The sequence below is a fragment of the Pinus tabuliformis genome, chromosome 3_2, assembly GCF_031772625.1.
Source record: "Pinus tabuliformis cultivar Carrire ecotype Pingquan chromosome 3_2, CPIR1, whole genome shotgun sequence".
NCBI lineage: Eukaryota > Viridiplantae > Streptophyta > Pinopsida > Pinales > Pinaceae > Pinus > Pinus tabuliformis.
Window position 1 is genome coordinate 649648888 of NC_142302.1, and position 14184 is coordinate 649663071.

Below are 14184 nucleotides of genomic sequence, written 5' to 3' on the forward strand. Positions count from 1 at the left end.
ACATTTGAGTTGAAGAAATTATAGACACCATACTGACATTCCCATATGCTTGAAATTGTAAGTTGTTCTTTTCTCTTATTTATTTATGTGTACTTATATTTTTCTTGATTGAATCTGGCACATTCTCACTACTCTACACTTGTAACTATGGATAGATTTCCATTCAACACATTGCACCATTGCTGGAGATAGTGATGTGTAAGCTTATGTCTATATTCAACATTTAGCATAATCTCTTCCACTCATTTATGTGCACTCGTATTTTTCTTGATTGACTCTAGCACATTGTCATCACTCTACACTTGTAACTATAGATAGATTTTTCCATTCAACACATGGTGCCAATGCTGGGGATAGTGTTGATTTGGGGTAGCATCGGATGTGCTCTAGCCACGAAATTTGGTGGAGAGGTTGGGGCACATGAGATCTCCAATACCCAGAAATGGTTTGGAAAGATTCTAAACAATTCAGGAGATATTAAAATAATTAATATTTTTAATGGAGTCCCTAAGTCTAAACTTAGGGAAATTAAAATATTAATGTGTACTAATATGAAACTGTGTTAGAATACTCCAAAAGACATGGATCAAGCCAAATCTAATCTTAGCCGTTGATCAGGGACTTAATCTCGGTCGTTGATATGTCAACAGGAAAAGTATAAGAGGAGGCTTAAGGGTCACTTGGAGAGGACACCAGAGTGATCAGTCATTCTATTATCTAGAGCGGAGTTTGCTAAGAGAGATAGAATTAGTGATCAAGAGTTGTAGCTGAGGGGCATTGAGTACAGAGAGACAGAGAGGCAAAGATAGTGTTGGGAGAACAGCGCAGTAGCCGGGGAGAGTGACGCAGAGCCAGTCAGGGCTCACGCAGGGCCAGGCAGAGGTAGCCAGGAGCTGTGCAGAGCCTCAGAGAGGCCAGCGTTGCTGACGCAGAGGACCAGAAGGCTGACGCAGACCCATCCGGGGTGACGCAGGGCTAGCGTTGGGCAGAGAGGGGTTGACGTAGTCCAGAAAACGCTGAAGCTGGGTTTCTAGGGCAGATTGGTGCTGAGGAGCTGCCGGAAGGATTATCCAGGGTTTCAGCTAGAAGATTTGTCTCAAACTGAGAGGCATTACTGCCAAGGGAATTCTCTGTTGGGTAGGCCAATTTCGGCACCCAGATTGTACTATGATATTGCTTAATAAGAGAACCCTCAGATAGCTGCACCAGTTTTCCCACATTGGGTTTTTTCGGGGACATTAGTCCAAAAATAATGGTGTCATATGGTGTGATTGTTTATGTTTCCTTTAGTTGTTGATCTGTAATATGTTGAGCATGCACTAGTATTTAATATCAGTATTTACATTGTAAATAACTTGTTAAGTAACATAACAAGTAGGTAGGAATAAATCAGATAAAGAGCATGGAGGGTTTCTAACTAAATAGATTTAGAAACTTCAACAGATGTGATGTGGAAGCTTCTGTCTAAATTCAACATTTAACATAATTTCTTCCACTCCTGCTTGTTCAAGCAATGTACAAAGGTGTTCTTTCCTTTTACTCTGTCAATGTCATAACCATAATCATGCAATCTTTCACAGATGTTCAACCACTTAATGCTGAAATCTCACGGGCATTGTAATAAACTTTACACGTGCTGAAAAAAGAAAATAATACTTTCAAGCAAGCATTGGAATTAGAAAACCCCACACTTGTGAATAGAGTAGGCATGCATTTGAAATAAAAAAAACCCTGCCATGACTGAATGAACAGTAATGTGTGTAGCAAATTTAATTGTTCTACATCATAATGAAAGAACTGATAAAAGTTGCTCAACTACCAATGCCAAAACAACATGGATGAAAGATTATAGTACAAACAAGACTTCAACACTAAACATAAAAAAAACAAACTCCATCATATCTTCAAAATGTTTGCACACTTCAAAGATAAGAAAAATAATGAAAATATATAACACAGAGCTCAAGCAGCATATTATTAAAAATTATATGCAATATCATATAAAGTTAAATGGATTGTAACCATAATAATTTATAAGGCAGTTTGGATTCTGGAAATATATATTTTTTATATGAATTTTTTTAGGATAAGCACTTCTACAAATAAAAGCACAATGGTGTTTCAAACAAGCAATATAAACGATGTATTCATCAAGACTGGCATACGATACTTATAGTTGTAATAGCAACTGGCAGACTTTATTTTATTGGTTGTCATTGAAATCCATCACATTCAAACACTTAAGAATAACTATTAAAATTAACAAGTTGAAATAAATGCCAAAGTTATCATATACCTCAGCCTCTTCCTTACTCATTCCTTCTTTCCATGCCTGATCAAGAAAACCGTATAGGTAGCTTGAACCAGATCCTATAAAGATGAAATGAAAACAAAGCAGTTTTAGCAACTTAAAATAAAAGATCAATATTGGCCTCAACATGTGTAAGATAAATGATTGCATAGTTGTGACCACAGCAGCAGAAGCTTCTAAATAATTTTGCTTTTAAGTGTCAGCCACCAGCTCAAATTCACACCAAAAAACTAGAATAATTTTTGCTTGCCATTTCTAATTTGAACTTTCCTTTAACAATCCTAAGCATGAGGATAGATTAAAATGGATGCATTTCCATTTATTCCCCAGACAAGGACATATTCAAAGTGGATTAAAATTTTTTACAAACTTGTGCAACAAATCAGAATCATTAATATTGTCCTCTAGCTCAATTAATTCTTTTCCTATAACATTTATATTGGTTAGGACATTATTTATTGTCTTCACCTTCAAAGTAAACCTCAGCCATAGGTCCAGCTGGAGTGGCATACTTTAGATAGCTTTTTATCTCTCTTCAATTTTCTTAGTTGTTTTTAATTTTTTTTAAAGTTCATTATTTATGGGAAAAGTATCTACCACTCTATAATTGAGTGCAACTTACATGCTGACTTGTCTTTCAGTCTCATTGATTGTTATTCTAGTCATTCATGAACATTAGTACAATTTCTATTTCAATTCTTAAATGTGGGGGCACTCATTCAACAAATTAAAACCCAGCATAGGTAATTTGGTAGAATTATAACTTCTGTCAACACTTGTTATGCTCTTTACCTGCGAGAATTCCAGAATACCAGAAATGCGAAGAAATATAACCTAGAATAGTCATGTCCCTTCCTAAATTAATTTGAAACAAGACTAATTATTGCATTTTGGGGCCAATTTTGGAGATAGTGGAGCCTATTCGATTTTTATTAGGAGATTCGACTTAGGAAAGTTATTTTGTTGTGGTTAAATTACAAATGGGGACCACCCACACTAGGGAAATACACACTCCCTAGTTCGGTTTGCATGGAGGTGGTTAAGTGAGGGCCCACGATGGAGGTAAAATTGGAGGGAAAAGTGCCCAACGAAATCTATATAAGGAAGGTAGCTCTCCTCATTTCATTCATCTTATTGAAGTATATCTATTTCTCTTTGGTTGCTCGAGTTGCTTAGCCGAGTCACTCAATGTTTAGCACGAGTTCTTCAGGTGAAGAGCTCATCCTTTCTTCGGGGGACTTCGAGTGCCACCATAGGAAGGTTTTCTTCATTTCTTCAGGAGGAGGATCACATTGTAATTCCCAGTAGTAGCATTCTCTTCCAGGTTGTGTGTATTACTGGGGGACACAGTGGAGAGGAGGTCGAGTTCATTGGTCGTGCTTAGCAGTGGAGATTTGATGTGAGATTTTATGGAGAGGAGGCTAGGGAGGATTGTCAGCATCTGGGAGAGTTTCAGAACTGATTGAGCTTTTGGCTTGGCAGTGTGACTTTCGCACTACCTGGGCCAGCGTAGAGGCAGTGTGTGGGAGCTCATTTGGTGGGTAGAGTATCAGTCCTTGAGGCTAAGTTTTGTCGTGGAGGCTAGAGGAGATATTTGGATTGGTGTTTGCTTCCATTTTAGAGCTTGGAGGACTTTGTGGTCATTCCTTGCATGGCTTATTTCTGGAGTTGTTTGGAGGGCGTGGGCCATAGAAGAGGTCGAATTTGCGAGTTCAGAATCCGGCCAAACCATTTCTGGGTTTTTTTGGGTTCTCACAAGGATCATAAATATAAAGTTTCAGAACTTTCTGAGCACCGAAGGTGGGGTTTTCAGCCGTATCTATGCAGCAGACAGTGCAGAATTGTTGAGGATTGCACAGTGCCTTTGGGGGTCGATTTTCCAAAGTCCAAATCAGGCCAAACCATTTATAGGTTTTTGTGGGTTTTGGCCAAGGAGTTTGTGGCTGAAGTTTCATCAATTTCTAATCACCGGAGGCGGGGTTTCTTGCAGCGCTTTTCCAGCCAGCAGTTGTAGTTACTAGGAGATAGCGCAGAGCATTAGAGGAGCAGTTGTTTCCAACATTGAGATTACTGTTTGACACCTCGGTTCTATCAAAGCTTGCCCTTGAGGCAAGTCTAGGTGGATTCCTCCAAACTATTGTACTTGCTTCATTGATTAATAAAATGGCCTAGTTGGTTCTTAATTCCAGACTTTTTATGAGCATTTGTTGATTGTTTAAAAATTTTGTGTTGTAAATCATTTTTGCTTTGTATATCACTATTTGTTTAAGTTTGGAACATTACAATGGTATCAAAGCATGATCTTGGCCCAATTGTGGTAACCAGTAAGATCATGGGAGATTTGGGCATGTATGCACAGTGACGAGTTACACCTTACACCACCCATGGCTCAAGGGAGATCCAGTATGTAGGAATTCTGGGGTGGAATCGGCTGGAATGATGAGAGGTTGGCTCAGTTGAGGAAGGTGTCATACCAGATCCATCCTTGTCCTTACAGCAGAGACACTATAGGTGCACAAGTCGTGGGAGTACAACCGTCTACACCAAGTGGGGAAAGCCGACAAAATTTGGGCACCAGATCTCCTGAGAAAAAGCAGACAGGACAGCGACAGTTAGAGGGTGAGACCAGGGGGTGCTTTTGCTGGTGGAGACCTGGCTTTAGATATCAAGAGCCTGAGGAGGAGGTTGAGCATGATGCTGAGAGCCCACAGGATGGTGAGGTGCACATCGATCGACCCGGTGCGGCGCGCAGGAGTCACCATTATTCGAGACCTCTTTGATAACCCCAGTTGACACCATAGTGTTGAGGATAGAGCCTACAGACATAGAGCCATCTGTTGAGGAGGAGCCACCCATGGATGAGAAACTGATAGTTGTTGAGGTATCTAGAGTTGTGACTGAGTCTCCAGGTGGTAGATACCCATGGTAGTTTCATCAGTTCCAAACCAACCTTCTAGCATTGAGAGAGAAGGTCACCACAGTACGAAAGGCCATTCTACAACAAAACGAGGAGCTGGAGGGCATGAGAGTGGTTTGTGCCGAGTCAACAGCCAAACTAACTCACGTTGGGGAATAGTTGGATTCCCTAATGGTAACACTAGAGTGCACTTTAGAGCATCAGAGCAACCCTCTTCATACATACATAGATGGGGCTTGTAGCATCAATAGTTTGCCTCTGCACCTTGGAGGGAGAGAGGCAAAGCCACTTCGACATATTTTATGTGTTGACCAAGCCGATGAGATGAGGCGACATGAGCGATGCAGGGTGCAACATTTGTCGGATGGAAGGCTTGTCCTACGTATGAGAGTTCGTACATTCAATCCCTCTCTTGGGGTTGGATGGCAAGAGATTCCGAGTTGGTACCCGGTGCAGTGGGCTATGGAGATGGTAGTGGACCGACATGAAGCTCAGCAGGAGCTTTCATGCATTGGGTATATCGGAAGCCCAAACTAGCATTGGGATCCAGGTGGGACTACCTATCATTCCCCAGATATGCCGGTTGACTGTGACCGTGGTGGTGTATTTAGCCTAGCGGCTAAGCACACACATTCGCTAGGGGAGTTGTGGCCAGTACCAGAGGCCAACCAGTTTGTGGGTAGACTCCTTGGGTTGTCTTGGTATGGCAAGTGTGCATGGGATCACACAATGATCATCATACTTTGGCGGGAGTTTGTCAGAGGAGGTGGCACCGATAGGCCACCTGACAGTACCTTGTATGGAGCTAGGGATTCTTCACATTTGTGTGGGGCATGGAGGACATGGAGGAGCAAAGCAGTGATGGAATTGTTACTAGTACCGAGGGAGATTCACTTCTTGCGTCCCTCAGGGAGGATTTGGAGGGGAGATCCCCTCATCGGAGAGCATAGTGATGCAATGGTGGAGGTGATGATACACGTCGGGTGCAGGACGACACATTGTTGATTTGGGGTAGCATTAGATGTACTCTAGCCAAGAAAATTGGTAGAGAGGCTAAAGTGCATGAGATCTCCAAGACCCAGAAATGGTTTGGGCAGATTCTACCGGGTTAAGGAGATATTAAAATAATTAATATTTTTAATGGAGTTCCTAAGTCTAAACTTAGGAAAAATAAAATATTAATGGGTATTAATATAATCCTGGTTTAGAAGGTTCTAAAGGACATGGATCAAGCCAAATCTAATATTAGTCGTTGATTAGAGATGTATTCTTAGTCGTTGAAGGACCAACAAGAAAAGTATAAGAGGAGGCTTGAGGGTCAGTTGGAGAATATACCATAGTGATTAGTCATTCGATTTTCTAGAGCGAGGTTTGCTAAGAGAAATCGAATTAGTGATCAGAGTTGCAGCGAGGGGCAAAGAGGCAAAGATAGAGTCGGAAGCCCAAAGCAGAAGCAGAGAGGCAGACACAGAGCCAGAGGGAACCACGCAGCGGCTAGCAGGGACTACGCAGAGGCTAGAAGGGCCTGCGTCATCCAAGTAGAGGCTGCAGGAGTGACGCAGAGGGCCGGAGAGGCTGCGCAGAGCCTCAGAGGGCTGACGCAGAGGGTTTCAGGCTGACACAGAGGCTAGGAGCGCTGATGCAATGCTTCAGATTGTGTTGGAGAGGGTCTCGTGGGGCAGACTTTCCGAATATCTGCTTCCGAAGAGAGGTATTACTGCGAGATTTGTTTTTCTCTGTCGGGTGAGCTAGTTGGCACCCAGTGTACTCAGAAAAGCTACTTAATAATAAAAACCCTCAGAACTATTGCAACGGTTTTCCCAAGTTGGGTTTTTCCGAGGACGATTATCCAAAAATAACAATGTCACTTGTGTGTTTGTCTATTTCTTTCAGTTGTTGATCTGTAGATGGTTGAGACTATATTGTATTTATTTCAATGGTTGTATGGTTAGATAACTTGTTAGTAATTAAACAAGCAGGTGAAATAAACCAGAGAATACAGATAAAATTTCTAACTGGTAATACTTAGAAATTTGAACATGGTATTAGAGCGTTGCAGACCATAGGAGAGTTGAAGGCGACAGTTGAATCAGAGAATTTGTAGCAGAAACAGTTGTCCCAAGTGACAAAAGTTGTTCCTAGCAGAGAAAAGCAGCGAAGCGTTGATGTAGAGGGCCTGCGTCATCAATTCGACCCAGAAAGAGGCCAATGCAGAGGCTAAGGAAGGTAGAACAAGTTCGCGAAGAGCCACGCAAAGACCAAAAGGGTTGACACAGTTGGCCAAGGGAGCAAATTAGCCTTGTCAGGATTGCGCAGAGCCTAGAGGCTCAGTTCTTCAACAGTTGGGGCATAGGAAGTTGTGGGCAAATAAGAGAGAGTGAAGCTGGTGGGGTGTTGTTGCTACCGAGACAGAACAATACCTAATGGGGCAAAACCAAGGTAGAGGGAGTCGCTACCTAGGCCAATTTCTAGCCAAAAAATCCAGATTAGTGTTGCAGGTTCATAGGAGATCGGAGAGGTGAGACTCGACGATTGGCAAGTGGATTTCCGGGAGGGAAATTGAGACTCAGAGGGAGTCTAGTAGAGAACTTCCAGGAGGGAAGTAGCGACTCAAAGGGAGTTGAAGAGAGAACTTCCAGAGGGAAGTAGAGAGTCAGAGGAGTCGAAAGGAAGAGCAGAGAGATGGCCATGAATGGACTGAGGGATCAGGATAAGCTGGACGAGGTGTCCAACTTTGTCATCTGGAAGGCCAGGATCTTGTCCATTCTAGATAGACATCGCATCAAGGCCTTCACCTTGAGAACCGTGGCTATCCCAGTCAACTCAGCTGACAATGAAAGGTATGAGGATGCAATGGCCAAAGGCGAAATGTATCATACTTGATGGGGTCAAGGATCATGTGGTCTAGCATATTGCCGAGAAGAAGACGGCAAAGGAAATGTGGGACACCTTGAAGACATTGTATCAAGGCACTTTCGTGCAAAGGAAGATGCTACCGGAGAATCAGTTGTGGTCGTACCAGATGTAGAAGGGGGAGCAGATAGATCACTTCCTCAATAGGTTGCAGGAGATCCGGGACCAACTAACTTCCATATGGGCCACGCTGGATTAGGAGTTCATGGTGAGGGTCGCCTTAAACGTAGTCTCCGAGGAGTGGGAGACATTCGTCCAGAGAATTTTGGGTAGAGCGAATCTTCCAGGATGGGAAGAATTGTGGGCAGCTCTTCGCCAAGAAGAGATCAGACGGCTGACCAAGACGAGAAGTAGCAGCGAAGGAGCCCGGGTCAAGAAAGAGAAGGAAGAGGATGCAGCTCTGGCATCTACGGGGAAGCAGGAGAAGAGGAAGAAAAAGGACCTCTCCAAGAGTAAGTGCTTCAACTGTGGGGAACTGGGGCATTATACGAACCAGTGTCCGAGGAAGAAGAACAAGGTAGAGGCGTCTGACTCCAAGGCAGCACCAGCGACGCCGGAAAAGGAGGTAGAGAAGGATGACGATTGTGCCATGAGTGCTCATGTACCTCTAGAGAAGAGATGGGGAGACATCGAGCTGTAGTTAGGAAGACTACAAGCGATGAGGGGCAGGATCCTTGAGGTACCCAAAATCTTGGATCATACTTAGCTACGGGAGCCCCGAAGTGAGAGTAGAAGGATGGCGGATGTCGGTAGAAACGGATGTGGATGAAGCGGCAGAGGGTGCTGCAGTGCAGTAGTCCCACATAGCGCAGAGAGGGTTGCAGCAGTGCGATAGGCAAAAAGGAAGTTGTAGCAGTGCAGGATGGCACAAAGAGGTTTGCAGCGGTGCGAGAAGCATAGAGTTGTTGCAGCAGCACAGAGGCAGTAGAGGAAGCACAAGATAGTGACAAAGAAAGCTTCAGCATCGACAGTGGGAGCGCTTCTAGCCTGACAAGGATGTCAGTAGTTGGGTGGATCAGTTATTTACTTCTCAGTAACCGAGTTGTAATGCAGTAGCAGTAGCAGTAGCACGATGCAGCATGATGAGGGAGAACTGAGAACTACAGTGCAGATGTAGTGTTGGGAGAAAGGACCAGCAACAACACGAATGCAGAGGGAGTTGTCGTACGGATGTAGCAGTGGCAGTGGCAAAGCCATGGGCAGCAGTGCAGAGGATGTTGGGTGGGGAGGCCTAGCATCAGCACAAGTACTGGTGTCGTATAATCAGGATGATGCTCAGTGAGGAGTACTACTAGAGCACAGTGCTCGCTAAGAGGGAGTGTTGATTTGGGGTAGCATCGGATGTGCTCTAGCCATGAAAATTGGTGGAGAGGCTAAAGCACACGAGATCTCCAAGACCCAAAAATGGTTTGGGCAGATTCTACCCAGTTAAGGAGATATTAAAGTAATTAATATCTTTAATGCAGTTCCTAAGTCTAAATTTAGGAAAAATAAAATATTAATGGGTATTGATATAAAACTGGGCTAGAAGGTTCCAAAGGACATGGATCAAGCCAAATCTAATCTTAGTCTTTGATTAGAGATGCAATCTCAGTCGTTGAAGGACCTACAGGAAAAGTATAAGAGGAGGCCTGAGGATCAATTGGAGAATACACCAGAGTGATCAGCCATTCAATTTTCTAGAGCAAGGTTTGCTAAGAGAAATCAAATTAGTGATCAAAGTTGCAGCAAGGGGTAGTGAGTACGAGGCAGACAGGCAGAGATGGTGCTGGAAGACCAGCGCAAAAGCAGAGGCAAACACAGAGCCAAGGGAGCCATGTAGAGGCTAGCAGGGACTGTGCAAAGGCTAGAAGAGCTTGCGTCATCCATGCAGAGGCTGCAGGAGTGAAGCAGAGGGCCAAAGAGGCTGCACAGAACCTCAAAGGGCTAACGCAGAGGCCAGGAGCGCTGACGCAATGCTTCAGATTGCACTGGAGAGGGTTTCATGGGGCAAAATTGCTGAATATCTGCTTCCAAAGAGAGGTATTACTGCCAGATTTGTTTATCTCTATCGCGTGAGCTAGTTGGCACCCAGTGTACTCAAAAAAGCTGCTTAATAAAAAAAACCCTCAGAACTGCTGCACCAGTTTTTCCGTGGATGATTGTCCAAAAATAACGGTGTCACTTGTTTTTTTGTCTATTTCTTTCAGTTGTTGATCTGTAGATGGTTGAGAGTGTATTGTGTTTATTTCAGTGTTTATATGGTTAAATAACTTGTTAGTAATTAAACAAGTAGACAAAATAAACCAGAGAATATAGATAAAATTTCTAACGGGTAATACTTAGAAATTTCAACACGCATATGGACACAGCATTAGGCCATCACATCCAGGGATGGGTAGGAGCATCTAGCGTGGAGCAATGGTCTGCAGATGGGCATGGCAACACATGGGGTTATGTTGTAGTATGTTGGACTACATTACCGACTGAGAGTGCCTCACATTGCATTGAATACATGCAGTGACACAGAACGGTAGAGGATTGTATAGCCATAGCTGGGAGTATCCAGTGGTGTACAAGGACAGGTTGTCGCATGCAGTGGCATGTCGAGGAGTGCGGCTATACTAGGTGGTATGCAGTGGCAGATGATGCGCGCACAGCAGGCCCTTGGAGTGTTGCCTCCCAGGAGACTTATGGACAGGGGCACTGCATGTACCATTGGATGCATCCCACCTAGGATCAATGAGGACATTGTTGAGCATATGGGGACACCATGTTTAGTGGCTACAGGGCTTCATGGGAGTTATCAACAGATCCGAGACAGAAAGGGGTCCGTCCGTAGGATTACTCTTGAGCATTCCGGCGGACTCTTGATCATACACATCCTTCGTCGGTGTTGTTTACAGTTGCAAAGTGTTTGTTTGTTGCCCCTTGACAATCTCCATTCAGGAAACAGGGCTTGGGAGGCTCACCCGAGGCAGTTGGATGAGACACCTTGTCTCATGAGCCGGGAGGAGACTCTTCAGTTGAGACACTTGGTAGGTGCACAAATTGACAATTACAAGCTTGGGGATGACATTGTTGATTGTCAAGGTAGCATATGTTACACCCCTAGGCTCACACTTGGGGAGGTGACCAAGGGGGATTTACATGGTGTTTTTCAGTTCGACAACTCGAGGCGTTAGGTGAGCATGAGGTGCGAAGGACAGTAGTCTTTGTTCTCAGGATGATGCCTAGGCTACCACCAGTACCTAGGCACATCATGAGGATCTGGGATAGCAGATTTTGCTATGTGATTTGGCAAGCACAGAGCAGCTGGATATTCGCAACACAGGTTCTTGATGCTCAATGTCTACCTATTAGATACCTACAGGAGACAGAGACAGGGCACAAAGGGGTCCCAACAGCTAGCAGCATAATACAGCAACAGGCAAAGAGGATTTGGGGTTGTGGACCTCTAGTATGGTTATGGGATCCAAGGATCCAGTGGATTGGTGGGATACTCCACTCCTTAGTGAGCCTGGTCAGAATAACAGGCAAACTAACTCATTCACAGGCAAACACATGAGGAGTCACCAAAACCCTCACCATAGGGCAACACAGGTTTTTGCTCAGGATTGGGCCGAGCCATGAGGCAATAGGCATTGGCACTATTGAGGTGCTTTAGCAGGTTGGGCCTAACCTCGATCTTCACATGGATTGTGGCCGAGAGTTATGTGAGAGGAGGTTATGGCGCAAGCATGCTAGACAATTAGTGATGACCAGAGTGTCACGGGGTCAACAAGATAGTTTCTTGCTACACTAGGTAGGGGGCCATAGCATCATAGTACTTAGTGTTTCAGCTACCCATAGGGGTGAGCTGGTCTCTACAGGAGAGGGCCATCCAAATTTTCCACGGGGTTTTCATGATTCATTGATGGCATGGGAGACTTCATCAGCATGGCAGGGTGGCCAACAAGAGGATTTCAGGAGGAGATCATGCAAGAAAGGCTTCATTCGCATGGGGATTGAGTTGTATCTTCAAGGGCCCACAACCAGAATGCATGATGTGGACTATTCGGTAGGACAACTTCATGAGGATTTGGACAGAGTTTTACATCGACGGGATGCTCTACTTATTGGCAGTAGACAAAGGGGCTCTAACGCCCCTATATGGCAAGATAGTGAGTGGAGCAAGGGGTGCTCCATGTTGATCAGGTTGGCTTAGGATCCTGGTATCGAGGGACTCCTTCACTATAGGATAGTGAAGTGATAAAGGACGATCCAATGGCATATTTGGGACCCTGGTGCAGTTTATGCCAATAATGGGGATCCACCGTCAGAGAGGACACATGTTCAAGCACTGCTTGAGGACAAGCAATTTTTGGTGCATTAGAGGAGCTTGCTGGATGAAGATGCTACTTCGAAGGGTGAGCACATACTTGAGCATCTAGCACTGAAGTTGCTTGAGGACAAGCAACATTTGGGAGGGGAGGACTGTCATGTCCCTTCCTAAATTAATTTGAAACAAGACTAATTATTGCATTTTGGGGCCAATTTTGGAGATAGTGGGGCCTATTCGATTTTTATCAGGAGATTATACTTAGGAAAGTTATTTTGTTGTGGTTATATTACAAACGGGGGCCACCCACACTGGAGAAATACAAACTCCCTAGTTCAGTTTGCATGGAGGTGGTTAAGTGAGAGCCCACGATGGAGGTAAAATTGGAGGGAAAATTGTTCCACGAAATCGATATAAGGCAAGTAGCTCTCCTCATTTCATTCATCTTATTGGAGTATATTGATTTCTCTTTGGTTGCTCGCGCTGCTAAGCCGAGTCACTGGTTGTTTAGCACGATTTTTTCAGCCAAAGAACTCACCCCTTTCTTCGAGGGACTTCAAGTGCCACCCTAGGAAGGTTTTCTTCATTTCATCAAGGTGAGGATCAAATTGTGATTCCCAACAGTAACATTCCCTTCCCGGCTGTGCGTATTACTGGGGGACACAGTGGAGAGGAGGTCGAGTTCATTGGTGGTGCTTAGCAGTGAAGATTTGATGTGAGATTTTCTGGAGAGGAGGCTAGGGAGGATTGTCAGCATCTGGGAGAGTTTGGGAGCTGATTGAGCTTCTGGCTTGGCAGTGTGACTTTTGCACTACTTGGGCCAGTGCAAAGGCAGTGTGTGGTAGCTCATTTGGTGGGTAGAGTATGAGTCCTTGAGGATGAGCTTTGCCATGGAGGTTAGAGGAGATATTTGGAGTGGTGTTTGCTTCCATTTCAGAGCCTAGAGGAGGACTTTGTGGTCATTCCTTGCAAGGCGTATTTCTGGAGTTGTTTGGAGGGTGTGGGCCATAGAAGAGGTCAAATTTGGGAGTTCAAAATTCGGTCGAACCATTTCTGGGTTTTTGACAAGGATCCCAAATATAAAGTTTCAAGATTTTCTAAGCACCGAAGTGGGGTTTTCAGTTGTATCTTTGCAGCAAATAGTGTAGAATTGTTGGTGATTACACAGTGCCTTTGGGGGTTGATTTTGGGAAGTCCAAATCGGGCCAAACCATTTATGGATTTGTGTGGGTTTTGGCCAAGCAGTTTGTGGCTGAAGTTTCATCACTTCCTGAGCACCAGAGGCAGGGTTTCTTGCAGCTCCTTTCCAACCAACAGTTGTAGACTTGTAGTTACTAGGATACAACGCAGAGCATTAGAGGAGCAGTTCTTTCCAACATTGAGATTACTATTTGACCCCTGGGTTCTGTCAAGCTTTCCTTGAGGCAAGCCCAAGTGCATTCCTCCATACTATTGTACTTGCTCCATTGATTTAAAAAATGGGTCGGTTGGTTCTTAATTCCAGAGTTTTTATGAGCATTTGTTGATTATTTAAAAAATTTGTGCTATAAATTGTTTTTGCTTTGCATATCACTATTTATTTAAGTTTGGAACATTACAAGAGCACAGAATAAAATGAGAAAAACAACAAGTATTTTACTATTTAGAAATAGATTCAATGTTCACTTGCCTCTTTTAGGGGCCAAACCTCCAGTAGAGCAAAGCTCGATTACAATAAGACTCGATGATCTTTCCTTTACTAAC

At 44.0% G+C, this 14184-nt stretch overlaps 1 protein-coding gene across 1 annotated transcript in view; it reads right to left on the reverse strand.

Moving 5' to 3' along the window:
- Nucleotides 1–14184, reverse strand: part of LOC149182313 (proteasome subunit beta type-6-like) — a 207397-nt gene that overhangs the window by 56143 nt on the left and 137070 nt on the right. The window contains exon 7 of the mRNA XM_089418494.1: nucleotides 2297–2370. Coding sequence (XP_089274620.1) covers nucleotides 2297–2370 — 74 coding nt within the window. The remainder of the gene's footprint in view (nucleotides 1–2296; nucleotides 2371–14184) is intronic.